The 25,150-nt window shown below is 28.1% G+C and overlaps 1 protein-coding gene across 4 annotated transcripts; it reads left to right on the top strand.

Moving 5' to 3' along the window:
- The first annotated feature begins 1,444 nt into the window (after positions 1–1,444).
- On the top strand, positions 1,445–24,992 carry LOC103577095 (regulator of G-protein signaling 7). 4 transcript variants are annotated; one of them, XM_053741772.1, is made up of 11 exons: positions 1,445–1,647; positions 8,069–8,319; positions 13,982–14,129; positions 16,160–16,312; positions 16,473–16,696; positions 16,761–16,987; positions 20,066–20,179; positions 20,261–20,386; positions 20,466–20,652; positions 24,423–24,515; positions 24,626–24,992. In XM_053741772.1, exons 2-11 carry the CDS (start codon positions 8,098–8,100, stop codon positions 24,692–24,694), a joined length of 1,563 nt encoding a protein of 520 aa, XP_053597747.1. In that variant the 5' UTR covers positions 1,445–1,647; positions 8,069–8,097; the 3' UTR covers positions 24,695–24,992. The 4 variants fall into 4 exon arrangements, with proteins under 4 accessions (XP_053597747.1, XP_053597746.1, XP_053597748.1 ...); XM_053741771.1 differs by having other exon boundaries at positions 16,157–16,312; positions 24,626–24,989; XM_053741773.1 differs by having other exon boundaries at positions 16,157–16,312; positions 24,599–24,715.
- Positions 24,993–25,150: the final 158 nt, after the last annotated feature.

Genomic DNA, 25,150 nt, shown 5'->3' with positions numbered 1-25,150 from the left:
GTATTCATGATTTCACAAATATAAACTATTGCTGCCACGAGAAAGAAAAAAATTTTAAATAAAAATTCAAATTTTGATGATTTTTGATATTTTTAAAATTCGTAAGCGACCTCTTGAAAATTTTTTATCGTCAATTTTTGGAGAGGCTTCTTAAAACATCGTAAACTAACAAATTTTCATAAAAGACTTAAAAAAAAAATAGTCGGTTTCCTTGTGCCACTCTAATATACTAGGGTGATTCAAAAAATAACAAATTTTTTTTTTTCTTCTCGCAAACAGGTTCTAAAGTTTCATTTAGATATAAGAAGACGCCTGTGAAAATTATAGCTCTTAATATTAACATTAAAAGGTTCCTCATGGCACTTTTCTATTTTCCATAAGAATAACATGGAAAAATTTTTTTTTTGCATCTTCTGATTTTTATAACTAGCTAACGATGCACTGTAGAAAAAATCAATAGACATATTTTTGTAGGGAATTGAATGCTCTACAAAAAAAGTCTCTTATCATTTTTTGATAAATCCATTTGTTCATAAGTTATTCGAGGTTGAAGTTGAATTTATAATAAATTTTGAGATCTTGTTACTTTCCCGGCTAAACTATCAAATTTATCACAAAATTTTATAGGATTTTTTTTGTAAACATTTTTATTTCCTACAAATTATTGCAAATAAAATTTTTCTAAATTCCGCATTGTTTTCTAGTTATTTTCATTTTAATCTCAAGCTCTTAAAGTCGATCAGATTATTTTTTTTAAGAGCTTGAGATTAAAATGAAAATAACTAGAAAACAATGCGGAATTTGAAAAAATTTCATTGGTAATAATTTGTAGGAAACAAAAATATCTACAAAAAAGGTCCTACAATATTTCGCGATAAGTTTGATAATTTAGCCGGGAAAGTAACAAGATCTCAAAATTTATTATAAATTCAACTTCAACCTCGAATAACTTATGAACAAATGGATTTATCAAAAAATGATAAGAGACTTTTTTTGTAGAGCATTCAATTCCCTACAAAAATATGTCTATTGATTTTTTCTACAGTGCATCGTTAGCTAGTTATAAAAATCAGAAGATGCAAAAAAAAATTTTTCCATGTTATTCTTATGGAAAATAAAAAAGTGCAATGAGGAACCTTTTAATGTTAATATTAAGAGCTCTAATTTTCACAGGCGTCTTCTTATATCTAAATGAAACTTTAGAACCTGTTTGCGAGAAGAAAAAAAAAAATTTGTTATTTTTTGAATCACCCTAATATATATATACATATATTTTTTTATAAATATATATTTGTCGTATGTCAACAAGACGCGGGAAAGTAGTTGCGCATACTCGAGTAAACAATATACGCATGTGCTAAATAATTTGCGCACGCGCGGTAAATTTAAAAATTCATTATTGAAAAATATCAACTCTAGATGTCAGTGTACAGTTGTCCTTCAACTAAAAATTTTTCAATAAATCTCAGCCCTCAGTTGTCCTCAGACCCTCATAATATCAGTGATTTGAAAATGTTTACATAAACAACGTTATTTTCATAACAATAAAAATAAAAACAAAAATCATTCAAAAGTTAACTTAATAATTAACAATACTTAAATAAAAATAAAAAAATGTATTTTTATTATTTACCAACAACAAGCTAAGTAAGTTTTTTATTTTTAATTTTTAAACAAAATCCATATTTTATTTAAATTCATCCCTTTTTTTTTTAATTTAATTTGAGTGGTAAAGAAAATTATCGGTTATTAATATCCGATACGAACGATAAATTATAACAATACATGATTGAAATTAAAATAATAGAGTTAAATATACAAACATATATAAATATACATATATATATAAATGTATATATAAAGGCGATAAAAGACATTTGTGAAGTACAAAAGAGAGTTGAAAGGATAGAGGAAACTGTAAAAGAGAGTAATGTTAAACGGAGTGAGATAAAGTAGTTGAAATAAAATGAAATGAATAAGGATAAAAAATACGGTAATCAATACTCTCTTATCGTGCCTTTTCGCTTCTACGTGTTTCTCCGATCGGGTTTCCTATTCTTTTTCTCTTTCTCTACTTTTGACTCATATACGTCTGTTATTCATTATAATTTATCAATGGAGTAATTAAAAGCTTAATAATGTGTAACTGATAACTTCAAACCTGATTTTTTGTGATAATTGTTTAATTACGTATCCAAGATTTTTAAACTATTTTTATATTCATCTATAATAGTCGAAGTGAAACATTTAAAGTATCGACTGAAATTTCACCTGTTGAAATTTCATAGTTTTAGAAATGTTTCAAAACACGAAAATTAAATTTCACACGGAAAAAACAGAATATTAAAAATTATCCCGGGTCGAAATATTTGATCTGATTTTGGTTTAACTGGAATGTATTTTGACTACTTGGTCTGTTATTAAACTTCTATCAAAATTTTAATGTGTTTTTGATCTACTCGGACTGGAAAATTTGATCTGATTGTAGTCTAATTGGACTATTTGATCTGTTTTTGATCTTTTACAATAATTTTAAGCTGTTTTCGACGTGTTGTTTTGAAAAACAATTGCGTTATGGGCAGACCAAACTAGATTTATTCTCGAACTTTGAAAAATTTTAGTCTTGAAAATTTGCAAGGACAAAACTAGATTAAATTATGAACTTATAAAATTTTCATTTATGGGCAATATTTATAAAAAAAATATTAAGTTACAGAATTGATTGTTGTGTTTACTATTTATTCAGTATCTTTTGTTTAAAAATGGCGGCAGTTGATGAAAGTTTGACAGCTTAATTTTTAGTTGTCTTGACTGAATATTTATAGCATTGAATAAAAGTGATAAAATAACTCTAGAAATGTAAAAAAAAATTTCTTATTTACTGGATAAAATCGAAAATATTTTGGCATTAGAAAACATCAAAATTCTTGTGACATCTTATTACGGAAGCGCATTAGTGTTTCAAATATTAAGGAAATTAAAATAAATTTATAAATCTAGATTATTATTATTATTTATATTTATGAAAAGTCCTGTTTTAGATCTAAAAGCGATTAAAAACAGACTAAAAATTATACACGAAGAAAAAAATATAGTAAATTTTATTAAAAAATATGAGAATAATTATTAAATTTGGATAGTAATCTTAAAACGCTTATAATTTATATGAAAAATCCATAAACAGATAAGCATATTTTACAAGTCGTTTAGTAATTTTTCATATAATGGTTATGGAAAATCTCCTATATTGTATATTAATTTTTAGTTATATTTAGTAAATCTTCCTATTCCTTTTTAGTAAATTTTATTATCCCGTTTAGTAAATTTTACTCTATTCGAATGGAAAAAAAGAAAATAAAATTTTCATTAGCTTTTAACTTTTTATTATCAATTGCTATCATTTTGATTATTATTGTTATTTATGTCATCTGGATTGGTGTTGGTGTCGATTTTTGTTTTTTCAAAAATCACTTGTTTCAACCGAGATTCGAACCCTAATCTCCCGCGCGCGAGTCTTTTCCTATGTCTGACGGCCCGATGTCTCCTTTGGACAAAAGTTTCAGAACTTGTAATACATATGTGTATATGATATCCTCGCCAACTTTTAATTTTATCTATACACAGTAGAATTTACTATACAGATAGTAAAAAAATAAAATCGTGTTGGCAAAAAATACATTGCGTATAGTAATTTTTAATATCTTATTATGTAATTATTACTAATTAGTAAATTTTACTAAACGTTTAATAATAATTACAATACAGAATTTACTTTTTCATATCTGTTAAACTTTACCATAGAATTGTAATTTTTACTATACTTTTTTCTCCGTGTTGTAAATAATAGTAGTTTATCTATCGAGTGCGATCGTGTTTAAGACGCGAGTGTGAAGAATGTTGCCCGAGCCGAAGGCGAGTGCTGTGCACTTATTTTTAAGCAAGTAATAAAATTTTTTTCATTGTACTAAAATGAGAATGTATCATTACTTAGGGAGGGTTAAACGGCATTAGAATGAACTTTTTTATTTTTTTTTTTTATCATTTTTGGATCACAAATAAATGATTTATATCATAGCCTGTATTGTAAATTCTACTATGCATAGATAAAACTAAAAGTTGATGGGGATAGAATATACAAATATGTATTACAAGTTCTAAGAGTTTTGTCCAAAGGAGACATCGGGCCGTCAGACATAGGAAGGGACTCGCGCGCGGGAGATCAGGGTTCGAATCTCGGTTGGAACAAGTGATTTTTTAAAAAACAAAAATCGACACCAACACCAATCCAGATGACATAAATAACAATAATAATTAAAATGATAGTAATAATAATAAAAAGTTAAAAGCTAATAAAAATTTTATTTTATTTTTTTCTATTCTATATAGTTTAGTTTCTTGTCTTTAAAAAAGTCGGCAGTTAATAGTAGTTTGACAACTTTAGTTTTCCATTGTCTTGACTGAATATTCATAATATTGCATAGAGGTAATAAAATAACTCTTAAAATATCAAGAAATTTTTTTTATTTACTGGATAAAATCGAAAAATATTTTGGCATTAGAAATCATCAAAATTCTTGTGATATCTTATTACGAAAGTGCATCTGCGTGTTTCAAATATCGAGAAAATTAAAATATATTTATAAATCTAGATTCGTATTATAATTTGTATTTGTAAAAAGTCCTGTTTTTAATGTAAAGGCGATTGAAAGTAGATTGAGAATTATAGTAAAAAGTCTGTTTTTGCCCTAAAAACAACTGAACACAGACCAATAATTATAACAAAAAAGTCTGTTTTTAATCTGGAAGCGATTAACAACAGTTTAAATACAATACGAAAACAAGTCTGATATTGGTCTTGATAGGGAAAAGCACCGACGGAAATCGATTAATTTTCCATACAAAATAAATAAGATTTAAAAATCTAAATCAAATAAAAAATATCTGAATTTTACCTTTATTTTGAAACAGATTTAATTTTTTAACCTGAGTCACATTGAAGAGTCATTCCTCATAAAAAAAAATGATTAGCAACCCTAGCGAATTCGGTCATACTTAAAAAATACTGAAAATATCCACTGAATTTTAGCCCAGTTTCGGTCATTTTTCGGTAACATACCAAAAAAACAACCCAAATTATACCTAAATAATGCCTCTATTTTGGATATGTTTGTAAACATTATAGACCTAAAAAGTACTCTAATTATTTAACTTCCCGCTAAGAAAATCGACGATTTTCAGAAATTTCGAGAAGTTATTGTTTTCACCCCGATTTTCAAAAATCGAGTTTTCATCAGATGTCGACGTTTTGAGGTCCTAGGAAGCTATTCTGACTATTTTCAGAATGATGTCCGAGTGTGTGTATGTGTGTGTGTGTGTGTGTGTGTGTGTGTGTGTGTGTGTGTGTGTGTGTGTGTGTGTGTGTGTGTGTGTGTGTGTGTGTGTGTGTGTGTGTGTGTGTGTGTGTGTGTGTGTGTGTGTGTGTGTGTGTGTGTGTGTGTGTGTGTGTGTGTGTGTGTGTGTGTGTGTGTGTGTATGTGTGTGTGTGTATGTAAACTCTCCGTAACTTTTGAACTAATGAATCGATTTGGATGGTTGAGGTGGCAATCGAAAGAGCTTGTTGGCCATCAACTTTCCTGAATATTTCAGATTATTTGATCGAATAGACTCGAAAATATTTGCGAATTACGAAAAAAAAAAAAATTTTTTTTTTTAGTTTTTTATTGATTTCTCAAAAAAGACTTATACGATCGACTTCAAAATCTAATCAGCTCTAGTACTCAATAAAACGCGTTGATTGCTACCTCAAACATCAAAATCGGATAATTCGTTCGAGAGTTATCGCGGGAGAAAAAAATGGTGAAAAACGGTTTTTTCTAAATATTTTCGAAACGACTGACGCGATCAATTTTAAATTTTAATCAGCTCTAGAATTCAATAAAACGCGGCGATTGCCACGTCAACTATCAAAATCAATTGACTAGTTCAAAAGATATCGGCGTTAAAAAGTTAAAAAAATAACATTTTATGTTATTTTTTCCGGATAAATCATAATATAACGTACTAAAATGTGCCTGATATCATTCCAACTCATCTTTTTTATGGTTTCTTTCGATCATATAATGTCATCGAACTTGGTTTTTAGTTTAAATCATATTATCAACAGAAAAATCGATAAAACGTAGTTTTTAATATTTTTATCGGATATTTCATATTTTATTGTTTCTTACATAAGTCAAAATTCATTTAAAACTTTATTTTGATCCCTGACATTGATTTCTGCCTCAATACACTTATTTTACTGAACATAATCAGGAACTAAATTTTAAAAACCGCTTCATTGATGATTTTCGATTCTTAAATTTTCAAACTTCAGCATAACAGGTAACTTGTTAGAGCTTGAAAAGATCGTAAAAAAACAATTGCATGTGATAGCATTTTCGAGCTCGAAGAGCTCGAAAATATATCTACACTAGTGTTTTCGAGCTCTTTGAGGTCGAAAACAGCGGGAAGTTTTGGGGCTGGCCCGCAGGGTCAACCGACGTCCAGATTTTTTTCTTAATTGTTAAATTTAGCAGAGTCAAATTTTAATCTATTAACCAATAAAATCAATCTATCAATAAAAGTAAGAAATTGAGAGAAGAGAAATAAAATACATGTTTATTCAAATTTTGAAATTTTTAATAAATTATAAATTCGTTATTTTATTAAATTCTTTTTAGAACACTAAATATGAGAAGGTTTTTGATTTTATTAATAAAAAACTTAAAAATAATTTCCAATTATTTTTAAATAAATTTCTTTCATCGCTTGTTGGGAAATATTACAGACTTCTCGTTCAGGTTCTTTCAAGTAAATCGATCGTTTTTTAGAAAATCTGTGACCCCTTGATAGAAATTTTGTTTAGGGTTAGGTTTTTTCGTACGCTTCGAAAATCTTGTTCTATGTAGAGCCTATTCACTTCCATTATTTTTTATTAGTCGACACAATTATTTATAACTTACACTAACAGCGCCAGTAAAACAATTGAGAATATAAAGTTTTTATTATATGTAATTAAATCTTTCCACTCTCAAAAATGTGAGTGTATGAGCTGACTTTAGAAAAATACATAATATTGCATTTGTATAATTGGTACAATAGTATTCAAGCTGAACAGTAATATGACATTTCATTTATAAACGCCATCTATACCATATTTCACGAAAAATGATTTTTTTCAGTATAATTTGGGTATGAAAAGTTCACAAACATACCCAACATTTACTTCAATTTCGGTATTATTTTAGTATGATCAGGGCATTGTTCGTAAAACATACCCAAATGATATCAAATGTATACGATGTCCAAAACACACTCAAAATATACCCAAAATTTCGGTATGATCGAATTCTCTAGGGGATGTTAAATTCCATAAGAAGGGCGCTAAAGTATCCAAAAGTATTCAAAAGCATTAAAACATAATTAAAAATTTTTTTTTCTAATCGTTTGAAATTGTCTCTTTAAATAAGGGAGGTTTCAAAATTCATTTTTTTTCTATCCTGGATGCGATCACTGGTCCTCATGGTTTGCTGATAAATCGTGTATAAATAGCTGGTAGACCTCAAGTGAAATTACATTATATTTACACCTATATATCAAGTTATCGTTTATCATTATTCAAATATTAAAAACTATAGTATATTCAGTAACAATCGTTATTCCTTTATAATATTTCACCGACTAAAAATGAAAATCATTATGCTCATTTGTATAATTCGTTGTAGTTATACACTTACTATAGAGCAGTCAACAAATTTTATTATGCTGGCACTATAATATTTCTATACAGACTTGTAATATAAATAGCTGCAGTCGAATGAATTATTCTTGAATTATTAAAAAGTTGGGTAATGTTAGGTGTATCAAATATTGACTGAACTATACATGTATTATCAAGTTAAAAATAATTTTTACTTAAAAGAAATAAATATAATAAAATATACTACAAATTTTTTTTTTTTTTAAATATTAATAAGTCTAATTATTATTTTATAAAGTATAATAATAATTATTATTCATAATTATTCAGGAAGGAAATGAATAACTTATCGTAGCGATATGGTAACTATGAGTTCAGAAAAATCAGCCAGTCGGCGAAAATCAACAGACAGTAATGTTAGTGTTAATGAGCAAAGGCAGCAAAATAATGTCGAAGATAAAAATAATAAAATTGAAAATGCGAAAACGAAAGAGGAAACGAAAATAAAAATTAGTGATGGTAAACCAAAAGCTACTGCAACTTGTGCTGAAGATAGTCCTAATTATCTCGTTTACAAAAAGGTAAGTTTAGTCTATGCCCTGGCGGATCCAAATTACAGTAAATTACGATAATTTACTGCACGTTGCCGCAATTTATAGTAATTTACTATAATTTACGGTATTTTACAGTGCATTACGGTAACACATGGCAGTTTGGGGCATTTTTACCGTAAACGCCGTATGGTTTCTTATTTTTAGTTTTTACAGTGCAATCCCTAGTGGATCCGAATTACAGAAAATTATGGTACCGCAATTTACGAGATTTGGCAGAATTACCGTAATTTACGGTAAAATTGCGCAATTCGCCGAAACTTGCGGTAAATTGTGGTAACCCGCATGGAAAAGCTATATATTGTTAAAAGTATATAAAAAAATATATGGTGAATATGTGATAGATATATAGCGGCAAAAATATCTATATTGAAAAATATACGTTTTTTATATGTATTGGATTATATATTTATCATAATATATTTACCCATATCTTAGGTTGTGTATTTTTCTGTATATATTATCCCATATAATGCTCAATATATTCTTGCCATATATGGATAGTATATATATTAGTGTGTGCCATTTTGAGGCGACTTTTTTTTTCAACGAAAAAACAGGTTGATAACTTGCAGGAAGGTGGGAGAAGAAGCCTGTTAGAAGCGGAGCTCTTAATATTAATATTTAGAGGTACCTATTTCTAATTTTCCATTTCCCATTTAAATAACATGGAAAAAAAAAATTTTATTTTTTTATTTTTCCAGCTCGGCATTCGCACCTCATATAAATAAGTCCATGACATAATCTTATAAAGAATTTAACGCTCTACAAAAAAGGTCTCTTATTATTTTTCGATAAATCCATCCATTCAAAAGTTATTAGAGCTGGAATTCAAATCTATAATAAATTTACAGATCTTCTTATTTTTCCGGCAAAACTATCAGACTTTTAAAAAAATGTCATGGAATCTTTTTTACAGACAATTTCATTTCCTATAAATCATTTTCAATGAAGTTTTTTGAAATTCTACGTTGTTTTCTAGTTATTTTCATTTTAATGTTAAGTTCTCAGAATAGATTAAAAAACTATTATTTTTACGAGCTTGGCTTTAAAATGACGCTTTCCTGCTTGACAATATTTAATATTCATATTAGGTTAGATTCACTGAAAAATATAGGTCGATATATTTTTTTAAGTAGAGTCATTTATTTTCTTGAATCGAGACTAGAATTTTTTTAAGTCAAGAAAAAAAATCATCAATGGGAAAATTTTATGTTTTCCGTTAAGTAAATATTTGCATAATTCAAAAAAAGTTATTTTATTAAGCTAAGATTATAATTTATTTAAATCAAAATTAAAATTTTCTCATTACAATAGACCGTTGTCTTGAGTCGATAATGTAGTTTTCTCAAACTGAGAGTAAATGTTCTTCTGCCACGCAAAAAAAGTTCTTGGTTTGAGATGTTGATATATATTGTGACAATTTACTATACTCACCAACCAAGACAGAAAAGTATCTTGTTTTGATAGTTTTTTTTACTTGGTTAGAAACAAAATATATTTGACTTGAAATAAATATTCTTAAATCAAGCTTATTTAACTTGAATTAAAATTTAATTATTCTCCATACAATATTTTTATAATATTAGTCGAAGAAAATGTTCTCGGATTAAAAAAACCCAATTACTCAGCCCAAGAATAAAAAAATGAAGGCGAAAATTATCTTGGGCCAAGTCAACCTTTCTTTCTGTGTAGAAATAGGCACCTCTAAATACTAATATTAAGAGCGCCGCTTTTAACAGGCTTTTTTTCTCACCTTCTTGCGAGTTTTCAGCCTGTTTTTTTGTTAAAAAAAAGTCACCTCAAAATGGCACACCCTAATATATATAATTTATAAGTATAATTTAATAAACTTGATATATACTTCCATATATTTCGACCCATATAATTAGTGGTATATGGTCTCCATATAATTGATTATATACGATAGAATTTATATGTTTAAATATATGGTTCGCACTATATTGGAATTATATTTTTCTAATATATGAAAACTTATATTTTTCTTAATATATTGGAAATTTTATTTTTTCAATATGCTTTTTCAATTTCTACACAATTCCACAAAAAAATAGTCAAGTTTATTTTTTTTTCTTTTCATTGATCTTGCATTTACTGAATAACTAACGCAATAACCTAAGAAAAGTAAAAAAAGTGCCACATATTTTATAATATACTGGAAACCATATATTTTGCAATATACTGGAAAACATATATAAACAATACAAAAAATACTTATATATTAATTAATATACTACTTTCAATATAATATATCAATATAAAATAATATATATTAAAATATATATGTAAAACATACATAAAAAGTCATATATTGATAAATCTATTGGTAATATATTCTAGCAATATATTTTTATTCAATATATTATCATATATTAATACGTCAAAAATATTAATATTATTTTATATATTGTACAATATATCACATTGTAATATTTATATATTTTATCAATTATCATATATGTTTTCACATATAAAGTTTTTTGATGTGGGAATTCGGATCCACAAGGGATATACTTCACTTTACGGTAAAATATCGCAGGCTTGCCACTTTTACAGTAAAATACCGTTCTCTTACTACGAACTTACGGTAAAAATACCACACTTTTACCGCAAAATACCGTATTTTACCGTTAATGGTGATACTTTACTGTAAAACACCGTAATTTTCCGAATACGGTAAATAACGGTAATTTACCGTGATTCGGATCCACCAGGGATTTTATATAAAATTAACAGTTAATTTTATTTTTTAAATTTTTGAAAAAAAATTTAAATATTCAATTAGAAAATTTATAATTCAAACTTTTAAATTTTTTATATTAATTTAAAATATTTCAAATCGAATACCTGTTGAAATGCTGGCAATATATCGATAATGAATTTCTGTGGTGTGGAATTTCAAGTAATTAATTATCCGTGGTAATGACTTATCATTTAATTAATAATTCAATCATTTCAATAAGCACAATAATTAATAGATATTTGATGTTGAAATATAATAGTTAATTATTAATTAAAAGATGAAATAACAAGAGACAGATTTTCAATTATCGGGGAATACTATTTAACATTGATTTATAATTCTTTGATGTGACTTTTTTGTAACCAAATATACGTTATTTTTTATTGCAATAGCAACACGTGAATTTAATTTCAAGTAATAATTAGAATCCCCATCATTTTCGGCGCTTTTCTTACCGAGACCATGAAAAAAAAATTTGCGGTGTTAACGGGGATCCAATCTGGAGTAAATAATTTTTTATTTATTGAATCCTGGCAGGATGAAATTGACTCCGAAGGGGAGTTAAAAAAAATGACACCCAAAGAGGAAAGTACGATGGGTCTAGGCTGAGCCCAAATATGTAGGACCTAGGGCCAAACTTGTAAACCACCCGGGAAAAAATGATCAGACCTGATCAGACATGAACAGGCATGAGTCTTCAGGCCTGATTGTATATCAATAGGCATGGGCAAGTCTGATCATTTTTTCCCGGGTAGTTTCGGCCCAGCCTTGGTAGAAGCCTGGAATGATAACACAGGGCCAATCCTGGTTGCTAGACCTGGCCCATACATCGACGAAACAAATAAATTAAATTAAAAAAAAATTTTAATATTATTAACCTCGTAGTTCATGATCATTAACGTTTAAACTATTTAAGGGAGGTAAAATATGTGAAAAAAACTCGATGAAAATTCTGCTGGGATCTGGGCCCGAACTGCCGTCTTTCTGATTGCTGGGTCTGAACATTAGCTACTGAACGAACCTATTAATGTTGAACTGATACTTTTATATGATCTATTAAAACATAAGTATAGCCAAGGTTGGGTAATCCTGCCTTGGCCCAAGTGGACGGCCAAGGCAGGGACACCAAGCCCGGGTAATCATTGTAAAAGCCAAGGCTAGGTTACCCAGTTTTGGCCCAAGCTCAGGTAATGATTGGAATGGCCAGGACTGAGTACCCAATCTTGAGCCAAGCATGGGCCAATATAGGTGTGCCAAAACTAGGTTCCCCAGTGCTGGGCCAAGTAGGACCCCGTCGTTCAACTCTGGCAGCTCCTGCATGGGCAGCTGAATTTTTTCATGAATTGTCAGTTTTAAGTTTTTGTTAATCATAATTAAACCAAAAAGGTTTGTATAGTGATTTTCAAAATGGTTCTTTTATTTGAGAATTCAATAGTGTAATAAAAAATAAAACATCAATCGGTTGTATATTTTTCAAGTTATTGTGTTCACCAACATCCGTACATACTGACGAAAATCACAAATTTTTTATTTCAATCGTTATTTTTACAAAAAGTGACTATTAGAACAAAATTTGTACTATTTGAAAAATAATTCATTAGCTAATAAAACAAACTCAATTTCATGTCGCTTTTTTTTCAAAATAACGATTAAAAAAAAAAAATGATGTTTGTCAGTATGTACACTGAAAAAAACTTATTGCTATAATAGCGATATCGTTAGGTTATAGTAACCATTGAAAGTTTAAAAAATCGTAGATTGTTAATATAGCAATACTGTATTTGCGTAAAGGCTAGATTGCTATTTTACCCATATTGTAGTCCCAGTAAGAGAATAGACCTCGGAAATTGCCCCCACTACCAAACATTTATGAACTGCGCATGCGCACAGAAAGGTAGGAGAACATTTAGCATATAAAACATCTAGGGTGGGAGTAAAAACCGACGACACCCGAGGTGCATTCTCTCGGTGGGATGACAATACAATGTTTTGTTAAATCAACTATCTTGGTTATGGTTGCTACGGCAATACGTATTGCTGCATAAACAATACGTATTGATATATATTTATAATCCGGATTTCTATATTAACGATTTGGATTGATATGATAGCAATCTATAGGAATCGTTAAAACAACAATACCAAGTATAGGGAACATAACCAAAAAATATGGTTAAATTGACAATACTTTTATTTAAAATTGAGTATAGTCAATGCAGCAATCTAGTATTGCCAAATTAACGATACATTTTTTTATGACATCTACCATTAGCAATACTTCAGATGGTTACAATAAACACATGTTATTTTCAGTGTTCGGATGTTGGTAAACACAATAACTTGAAAAATACCCACCGATTGATCTGTTTTATTTTTTATTACACTTTAATTCTCAAATAAAAGAACCGTTTTGAAAATCACTATACAAATCCTCTTGGTATAATTATAATTAATAAAATCTTAAACCTGGCAATTTATTAAATTGAATGAGCAAGTGAGTTGCGCACATTTGGATTTTCCAACTTTTAAACTTACAGTAGACCTACTTCCTATTTTAGAAATGAAACTAATGAAACATCTATCAAAAGTCTTTGATTGACTGACAGCAGTAGATTCGTCGTTGATAGCTGCGATTTTAAAATATTAAAAACCTATTTTCCGTATCAATACTAGAACTGTCATGAATGTAAGTTTGTCTAACCACAGAAATTCATTACAAACCTGTCGATGGTATATTTTATCACATCTATACAATATAACATATACAAGATCGATAATGAATTGGTGCTACACTTAACGATAGATTTATTCATTTTTAAACGACTAAACCCAAGGCTCATTCGTATTGATATAAGCAATTATTTTTAGATGGAAGCAATAGTAGAAAAAATGTTGGACGAAACTGACGGCGTACCTGTTAAAACTGTTAAAACTTTTATGACTAAAATACCTTCTGTTTTCACCGGGATCGATTTAATTGCTTGGATAATTAAAAATATGGAAATTGATGAACAAGGTATTTTTATTATTTTATAATTTTTTAGAGCACTTGAATATATTTAACGTGAGGAATGATAACTGATGTTTACTAAACAAATAAAAATATTACTACACTCAACAACTGGTATAATGACGTCGTGCCAAAACTGCGTCACGTTGAGTTCTTTTCTGAAGAAACTCACTGGCACTAGTGCCACACTGACGTTTAAACTTTTGGGTCCATATACAGTCCGCGTCACTTGGATAGCCTCATCTATTTGTTTTTTCAATATCTGATTCTTAATTAGAATTTTTCTTCCTCCCGCAGATCATAAAAGTAATAGTTACATACAACAGGCCTATTTAAATTAAATTTCATTTCATCTGAAGAAATTACTTGTAGCCATTTATCTATCCAACTCATGTGTTCTTTTGCAAATAAAAGTCGTGCTAATATGTGTTTTTGATTTAAAGCCTTTTTTTTTCAATCTCATTTTCTTTAGATGCTTTGCCTGTCTTATCACTCTTGTCACAGTTGAAATAGATGCTGCTGTTCCAATTTCTCCCACTATTTGCCTCACAGTCTTAATGGAATTAAATGCCGCGCAAATTATCATTCGACGTTCCCTTGGCGTTGTTGCGAATTTCGTTCGAGCTTTATAATTTTTTCCGTAGTTTTCATTGTTTTTCTTTTTGATGGGAAAAAATTTTGATTAAGGAAAAAATTAAATTTATTTATTTCTTCAATACTTAACATTTTATTGCGCCCCATTTTATTTAGTCACCAATTTTGATGTTTTAAATCGATTTTAATTTATTCACCACGCTATAATATTGAAACATAATAATACGAAAATGAAACTAATTAATTCCTTTGCGCAATAAATTTGACTGAGATTATCCATGTGACGAACTACCGACCAGTGGCATGTCCCCCTCATGATATTCTCGCTTTGTTTTTCGAACACTAACAACATATCTTGTTTTGTCTTAATTAAGTAATATAAAACATACAAATAATTTTATGTATCAGCGAGTAAAGAATCAGTTATTGAAAAAAAAATAGGTGAGGCAACCAAGTGACACGAACTGTACGTATATATATTACTACAGAGCCTTAATAAAAATTGTATTATCATCCTTTCCGATTGACGTCATATCATTTAAGAATTTATGTAATATGACTTTACCATCATTGTCTCAATTCGTCGAGCAGCAAAAAAAAAAGACCATGTCGACCCAAATGTAATTGTGCCTAAAATCATTTTCTTAAGTGAGTTAATTGACGAAATCCTTCAGCAAGTCTCTTACTGAAGACTTATGGAAATTCGTAGAAACAATATGCAGCAATTTTAACCAACATGTTATCTACCACGGGAAGAAATGATCAGGCATGATCATACATGATCAAGCATGATTAGACCTGAAGGTATTTAACGGTGCAGACATGATCATGCATTTACAAGCATAATCATGTCTAAATATTTTTTCCGGGGTTGACAATGTTAAATAAGCGTTGCTGCAGCATTGTTTAGGAGATCAAGTTGCTTTTTTTAGAATTGCTCGACACTGAAATTCAATTACTACAGCAAACCTAGTGACCCTTATTAAAATTTAAAACGCTACAGATTATTGATACTATCGGTCGATAAAATTAAATTGAACATTGAGTGGGCGCCACCGAATTTACTATTTTGAACAAGTTAAAAGAAGAATAATAATAATTTTTAGTTTTTTTTTAATAGTTTTTCATTGAGTGTTACAACTGCTCTTTGTTATAACTGCAGCACCTCGCCCCTATATCTTTTTCAAGTCTTTGTAAAATCTTGCGTAAGAGACTCTCTGAAGGATTTCTTTCCAGTAACTTGCTTACGACAATGTTACTAAGGGGGTTACAACAAATCTCAAGATATGGCAGTATCCTAAGAATGCTACTACTGAGTTTTACAAGGACTCATGGGATAATTGAAGACCCTCAATAGCACTGACGCTTTGTGGGTCGCAGATATAAAATCTTTAAGAAACATTATAATAACTTTTATTTCTATTTAAATTGTTATTTAGAAGCATTAAGAATGGCACATCTAATGGCCTCACATGGCTATTTATTTCCTATTGATGACCACTGCCTTACTGTAAAAAATGACAACACATTTTATCGATTTCAAACACCCTATTTTTGGCCATCCAATTGTTGGGAACCTGAGAATACTGACTACGGTAAAAATAAAGCTCTTTGACATCAAAAGAATTTACATATATATATATATATATATATATATATATATATATATATATATATATATATATATATATATATATATATATATATAAAATAAAATAATTATTTTTATAACTTGAAAAATAAATTTATTTATAGCTGTATATTTATGTAAACGGACAATGCAAAATAAAACACGTTTAGAGTTGGCTGATTATGAAGCTGAAAATTTAGCACGTTTACAAAAAATGTTTTCACGAAAATGGGAATTCATTTTTATGCAAGCGGAAGCTCAAAGTAAAGTTGATAAAAAACGGGATAAACTTGAACGTAAAATTTTGGACAGTCAAGAACGCGCTTTTTGGGATGTACATCGACCAGTGGTAAATTTTATTTATTTATTAACTTATTTAAATTGGTTTAATTAAATTTTTAAATAAATTTTAGCCTGGATGTGTCAATACTACAGAATTGGATATTAAAAAAGCGTGTCGAAGTAATAAAACAATGAAAGCAAGTAAACACTCGCAAATTGGTGTTGCTGGTGGTAGAATATCACCGACGGATACTAGAGATCTTATCAATCCGTCAATAGAAACGTTACAAAAGGAAATTGACATGTTGAAACAGAAATTGGATCGACGTAATATCAAAGTTTCTAAGGTTGCCGAGGCGTAAGTTTTTATTATATTTTTTATAGTCAACTGTTGTTATGGTTTTGTTTTTAATTTTATAAAAATAATAATCATTTAGTCTTTCTACAATCTAAAAGACAGTATTTCAGTGTAAATGCGAGTATGACTGCGGTTAATATTTTTAAATTCATAATTTAATACAATAGGATACGAGTCTGCGGTAGGAAGCTGAATAATTTCGATTAGAAAGTATATTATAGGTGATGACTGATGAGCATGGAAATATAAAAGTAGGCAGAAAGATGGGGGGGGGGGGTGTTAAGATTTTCTGCAAATCAAAACTATAAGAGGTAAAATGGATCTTCAGAATTTTTTTCCATTTTAAAAGCATTAAAAATACCTGAGTCAAAATTAACCCTTCAGAACTATCGTGTAGAAAGATTCTCTCACACTTTTTTTTCTTTCTAAATTCAAATGGAATGACCCATTGAAATTTTTTTTACCTTTCTAAATTTTAATGCTCTAAATGAAACTAGAAAAACAACATTTTTTAAACTTGAAAAATAAAGAAAAAAAATTATTTGTTTATTAATTGTGAGAGTTTCTCTCATCGCAAGCGTTAAGTCAAGCACAAAAAAAATTGCTGTTTGTATGTCTTTGTTTCATTTCGGCTGTCTCCGTGGTTTCTAGTCACCATTTCAGATGTACATAGTTTGAATATTCACTGATTTTGAGATACTGGAGAATCAGTTGCCGTGTAATTTTGAAACAATTCGAAAAGCAAAATGTAAATTGTCGTTACAAAAGACTTTTAGGCTGTGAATCTGAAGTTGAGATGACGTTAAAAAAGAAGAATTTTATGTCCCCAGAAAGAAGAATTCATTAAATCATATGCGGCGATAATCGTATCGAGAATAGAGCATAAAAATTATTTCTATCAGTATCGAATCTTTGAATTTTTTTAAAACATGACTTTTAATCGGAATTGAAGGGACAATAATCACCTAATTTTTGATGATTTGTGATAGACAAGTTAATATTTTCATTGCTCCCAAAATTTATTTACTTTGTATGTAACTTATAGTCTGTTAATATTTAATCAATACATAAAAGTTTAGAATTCAGTAGTTAGCACTTTAATAAAAAAAATTAACACACTAGCATTACAGTTGTATCAGAGCTGACGAAATAGAATTATTCGAAGGAACTTAAAACATCTGACTCAAGTGTTCTAAGAGGAACAACTTTAGCGACCGTGCGCCCTCCGTCGGAATTTGTGATTACTTCCTATTAAATAAGTTGCATGAACAGTAGGGTGGCCCAAAAAAACCAATTATTTTTTTTTTCGAGTCTCTTATAAAAATTTGTTGGTTTACGATGTTTTGAGAAACTTCTCCGAAAATCAGCTTGATGAAAAATTTTCAAGAGATCGCTCACGAATTTTGAAAAAAATTTGGAAAATCCAAAAGTGCACGACTAATAATGCTCATTTATTATGAAATAATAAAATGAAAAAAAAAATGGCAGGAATTACAAACAAATTTAAAATATATACAATTTTCTTTTATCAAAATTCACTTTTTTTTTTTTTAATTATATAAGTTTTTTTATATAACTACAAAAGAACCTTCTCAAAATATCTCAATTAACAACAAAAAAATATATATATATATATATATATATATATATATATATATATATATATATATATATATATATATATATATATATATATGTAAATAAAAAACAAATTGAATTGAAAAAATTCAGGCTTACCAATTAGCAAAAAAAAATTAGCTGTACTATGATGCGCAAGCGCCCCTGGTGGAGTAAACGTGCGTACAATGTATAGGTATAGGTATATCGCCATCTATGTTAATTTTACATAGATATATATAGATATAGTTATGCAGTCTTTTCTTCATTTTTTTATTAATTGTAATTAAACGACACTGAGTTACCTAGCCATTCGCAATAGGAGACCTACAAATTTTTCAAAGAATTTTAAAAAAAAAAAATTTGATTCAATTATTGGATTTTATCGCGAGCTACTATGTATACGGGATTCGTACATGACGAACAGGAAATTCTTTTAAACTATTTTGATGTTTTTTTCGTTTTTATTGGACTAAGTAAATTTTTTAAAAGTATGGAATTAATCTCCATTAAATTATCTTCAAAATAGTATGCAACATATCTTAATTCCGTAAACTAACAAAGGTATAATAATTGTAATAGCTGCCGAAGTGAGGCGAAAAAAATTTTTCGATCATAAAGCACACTCTGATGCTTCGCATCATGAGTCGCACAATATCAAAAATGATCGAAATTCGAATTTTTATTTCAAATTTTTTTCTTTCTCGTGGCAGCAATAGTTTATATTTGTGATATCATGAATACGTTGAAAATTTAAGCCCAACACTTAAATATTTAAACCTCGCTCAAGAATTTTGAATGTTTCCGAGTGCTGTCTTTTGAACGTTTTCGAGCGATCCTTAAATATTGATAATAAAGCTTCTCGATTTTTTCACCATCAATTTGCATCACAATGAATGAATATATAACCCGAGAAATAGAAATAATAAGTTATTTACATACTTTTTTATTTTTTAATTCAATTTTTCGGTTTTTTCGCTTATTCAAAACTTAACAAATTTTATTGTTTAAGACTGTCCTGTATATTTTTGGTTCTGCAAAAGTTATATATATATTTAAATTTTGGGCTGAAATTATCAGCATAGACATGATTTTATAAATATAAACTATTGCTGCCACGAGAAAGAAAAAATTTAGAAGTAAAAAATCCGAATTTCAATCATTTTTTATATTTTCAAAATTCGTGAGTGACCTCTTGAAAATTTTTTATCAAGCTGAGTTTTGGAGAGGCTTCTTACAACATGAACAGACATTACTTAATGAACAGATATTTTAAAAAGTTTTTTTTATCAATTGCAGAAATACTTATCAATTGCTTACATAATTCAAATTAGTTTTAAGTTTTAATTTAAATTTACTTACAAAATAGTTATGTATATTTTTTTATTTAAAAAAAAAAATTGATTTGAAAGAAAATACAGGATAAAAATTAAAAAAAAAAAAATATATTTTTTGTTTCAGACTCATTGGATATTTTGAGCAATACATAGAATACGATCCATTATTTACTCAACCAGAATTCAACAATCCCTGGATTTCTGATAGTCCAGAATTATGGGAGCAAGATAAATTAGCGTAGCCATATATTTTTAATTAAATAAATTAAATAATTGTCATTATTAATTTTCATTGCATTTTTCTTTTTCCACTTTACAGGAAAGACATATCAGCAAGACGTGTAAAACGTTGGGCATTTAGTTTAAAAGAGTTACTTCAAGATCCATTAGGCCGTGAACAATTTGTTAAATTTCTTGACAAAGAATTCAGCGGTGAAAATCTAAAGTTTGTTTATATTGATAACTATTTGAAATATATATTGATTGAAAATTTATAATTGATAACATCTTTTCAATTTCAAAAGGTTTTGGGAAGCTGTACAAAATTTAAAAACGCTACCACAACGTGATGTAGAAACGGGAGTAACTGAAATATGGAATGAATATCTTGGTCCTGATGCCAGTTGTCCAATAAATGTTGACTCACGTTCTTATGAGATGACTAAAAAAAATTTAGAAAAGTCTGATCGTTGGTCATTTGATATTGCTGCTGTAAATAATTTTATTTTTAACAAAATTTTTTAATCCTGACTCAACTCTGATTAAAAACTTCGATTAAATCTGATTGAAGCTCAATTAGATTTTTTTTATCGGTATCAGGCGTTTTCATTCCTGGACAAAATATCCCCATGGTAAAATATCCTTGGCAATCGGAAAAAACAGTTTCTAAAAAAATAGACTGAAAAAGGATAATTCGAAAAATTTTGAAGGTTTATTTGTTAGGTGACTGGGGTGACCCCACGCTCCCCTGATTTAATAAAATTTTGTAATATTTTCTTTAAGTCCATAACTTCAATTTTGTAAAATTCCATACCAATAACTCCCTGGGATCTCGCAAGCAATTACGTAAAATTTTTAAAAATTTTTATGAAATTTTATAAAATTTCACAAAATTTTTTTATGGTTTCGAATAAAATTTCATAAACTTTTTTAAATTTTATAAACTTAGTAAAATTTCTTAAAAAATACAAAATTTCATACCAATAACTCCCTGGGATCTCAATAACAATCATGTAAAATTTTATACAGGGAAGACCGGGGTGCTATGGCCCCCTGGGGCACGGCAGCTCTTCTAAAAAATTTGATAAAATTTTTTTTTTCATTTTCGGTCAAATCATGATACCTCTGATGTTTTAAAGATATTTTTGGCTGATCTGCGATATCTGGGGTATAATGGACGACCTGAAAGAAAATTTGCTACAAAAGAATTATTTTTCTTTTTTAAACTAAAATGAATTTGAAAAATTTATTGATTAAAGCTCTTTTAGGCCAATAGATTATTGTGGTTAAAATAAAAAAATAATAATTTTAATAAAACTGTTTATATCAGTCCATGGGATTATAAACGTACGGAAATAGTATATTTGTGCTCAGAACATTTTTTTTATAAATAAATTAAAAAAAAAAAAAAATTACATTTTTTTTTAAGGGAGGTCATCATGCCCCAGAAATAAATTTTTTTCTTGAGTTTTGGTAAAACCTTAATGGATTTGCTTAAGAAAGGGCCGAATTACGTTCACCTATAGATTGAAACCCAGAAAAATTATTACCGACTCAAGGGGACCGTCGTGCTCCGGTCTCCCCTAATTGTATAAAATTTTACGAAACTTTATAAAATTTCATAAAAAAAATTTTCCAGGGTAAAGTAATAGATTGAAAAATTATTAAATTTAATTAAATTTTAAAATTTCTAAAACTTTAAATATTTTCAAATTGCTTTTCTTGTTGTAGATTGATTTTCTTTTTGTAAATTGATAAGAAAAAGAATCAAATTGATTTTAGACTATTTTTCCGTATAAATAAAATTTTTCGAAAACGGTGAAAAAAAATCAAAATGATGATCAACTATATTCACAAAAGTGAGTTTGGAGTTTAAGAAAAAAAAAAAAAGAGTGCATGTAACATTAGACTGATTCAAAAAAATCCGCTATTTTTTTTCTTCTTCATTATATCGAAAACATTGTTGGAAATGACGAAAAAAAAATACTGTAAAAGTTTGAGCTCTTTTTATAAATATTAACAGCTGCCGCATCGCAATTTTCTATTTCCCGTTTAAATAACATGGAAAAATTTATTTTTTAAGCTTTGGAATTTTGTAGCTCACGGTGGGACCAATACTTTTGAATGTTAAAGACATAATTTTATGGGAAATTGGACGCTCTATAAAAAAGGTGTCTTATAACTTTTCGATATTTTTATTCCTTCAAAAGTTATTCGAAGTTAAAGTTATATTGACGATAAATTTTTACATTTTTTTAATTTTTTGACGCAACCATAAATTTTTTCGGAAAATTTTATAGGACCTTTTTTGTAGAGCATTTTATTTACTATAACTTATCTTGGAAAAAATTTTTGATATTTTTCACAAGTCGTAAGTTATTTGCAATTAACTGGAAATCTTCTTAAAAAATCTAAATATTGTAGCTTAAAAGTAATTATATTGAAATTTTCAGTTAATTGCAAATAACTTACGACTTATGAAAAATATCGAAAATTTTTTCCAAGATAAGTTATAGTAAATGCTCTACAAAAAAGGTCCTATAAAATTTTCCGAAAAAATTGATGGTTGCGTCGAAAAATTAAAAAAATGTAAAAATTTATCGTCAATCTAACTTTAACTTCGAATAGCTTTTGAAGAAATAAAAATATCGAAAAATTATAAGACACCTTTTTTATAGAGCGTCAAATTTCCCATAAGAATATGTCTTTAACATTCAAAAGTATTGGTTCCACCGTGATCTACAAAATTCCAAAGCTTAAAAAATAAATTTTCCCATGTTATTTAAACGGGAAATAGGAAATTGCGATGCGGCAGTTGTTGTTATTAATATTAAAAGCTCAAACTTTCACAGTAGTTTTTTTTCGTCATTTCCAACAATGTTTTCGATATAATGAAGAAAACAAAAAATAGTCAATTTTTTTGAATCAGTCTAATGTAACATTCATACGCGATTGAAGTAAAACTTCTTTGATATTGTACGAGATGGCGATTAAGTTAAACATTAATACATCATATGAGAATTTGAAAAACCATTTATTGACGATGTAACACTAATAGTAATATATAAATTTATATTAACGTCGACCACTATACATTTTAGAACAAAAATTTAATTACTATCATGCTTCAAATATGATATGATTAGTTTATGATAATTGAAATGAGAAACATAAATTCTACTCTGCAAATTTTCTAAATTTCTTAAGAAAACTGCATCAATAGTCGTGGCATATCTTGTTGTTGATTTTGAACTGGAGAATTATTCATCGTTAAATTTAGTTTATCACCTAAGAAATCAATCAGTGGTCGAGATTCTGATAATGCAGTTGCTCGCTGTGTAAACAAACACGACCAAACATTGATACTAGTAGTTCTTTACATTTCTCCAAATAAAACTGTATCGAATATCATAAAATTTATTCATCAGCAATTTCACTTCACTAATGAAGGTTCAAGTCTTTTAAATACTAGTTACCATGAGATATCATTAAACTTGCTAGAGATTTCAATCTTAATTTTCGTTCAGAAAAATCTCGACCATTGATTGATTTCTTAGGTGATAAACTAAATTTAACGATGAATAATTCTCCAGTTTAAAATCAACAACAAGATATGTTACGACTACTGATGCAGTTTTCTCAAAAAATTTAGAAAATTTGCAGAGTAGAATTTATGTTTCTCATTTCAATTATCATAAACTAATCATATCATATTTGAAGCATGATAGTAATTAAATTTTTGTTTTAAATTGTATAGTGGTCGACGTTAATATAAATTTATATATTACTATTAGTGTTACATCGTCAATAAATGGTTTTTCAAATTCTCATATGATGTATTAATGTTTAACTTAATCGCCATCTCGTACAATATCAAAGAAGTTTTATTTCAATCGCGTGTAAATGTTACATGCACTCTCTTTTTTTTATTATTATTTATTCATTATTATTTAATTTAATATTTTTTATTAATTATTTTTTTTTCAAAAGCATTTGATTAATTTGTTTATAAACTATTTATTGACAATTGAAAAAAAAAAATTATCACATCTTGGGGATACCCCGTTTTGCTCCCCCTCTCCCTATTCCATTTTGCCCTCCCTCTCCCCTACATATTTTTCTCAGTGTATCTGAGTCATAAACGCGTGTTAAATGCGTGAATTAAATCGCCCTACTTTCCTCCCTAGATATGTAATTAGCTATTTATAACTTAAAACAGGTTTCAAACGGCTTATTATTATAACGATTAACTGTTCTTCCAGGCTCATGTTTATCATTTAATGAAAAGCGACAGTTACTCGCGATATCTACGTTCAGAAATGTACAAAGACTATTTAAATGGATCAAAGAAAAAAGTAATTATCTAAATTAATACGTCAAACCTTTATCTATATACCTTTTTACATAATTGACGATCATCTACGTAAATTTAATCAAGATTCTTCGATTTGCTTTTAAATTCTAGGCTTCTGTAAAAGGAATCCGGAGTATCGTTTCATTTACTGGACGTAAAGAACCAGCCACTGGACCCTAAATAAAACCTGTAAAAAATTTTCTAAACTTGATACTAATTTTTTTTTAATTTTAATATTTAAAATTTTTTGGAATTGAAAATTAAAATTCAGCAATAATTTTTATAAGTTTTTTTATTATTACAATTACTAATTAATTAATCGATTAATTAATTATTTTTTTAATAATTATACTTAATATTCAATGTATATATAAAACTAGGAATTGAGCAATTCTGTGTATAGTTAACAGATAAACATAAAAAAATAATTATAATTATTACTATTAAGTATATTATAATTAATTGTCTAAAAATGCATTAAATCCGCATTAAATTACTGTATTTTTTGAATGTCAATTTGATTTAAATTGTCGTCATTAAAAAAGAAACATAAAATGAATTTAAATAATTATTTATAAATAAATGCGGATTTATTGCGACTTAATGCACAAAAAAATTTAGACTATCAAAGTTATT

Source organism: Microplitis demolitor, chromosome 9, assembly GCF_026212275.2.
Source record: "Microplitis demolitor isolate Queensland-Clemson2020A chromosome 9, iyMicDemo2.1a, whole genome shotgun sequence".
In the NCBI taxonomy this organism is placed as follows: domain Eukaryota; kingdom Metazoa; phylum Arthropoda; class Insecta; order Hymenoptera; family Braconidae; genus Microplitis; species Microplitis demolitor.
The sequence above is the reverse complement of the archived record's forward strand: the minus strand, read 5'-3'. Positions and strand labels throughout refer to the sequence as shown.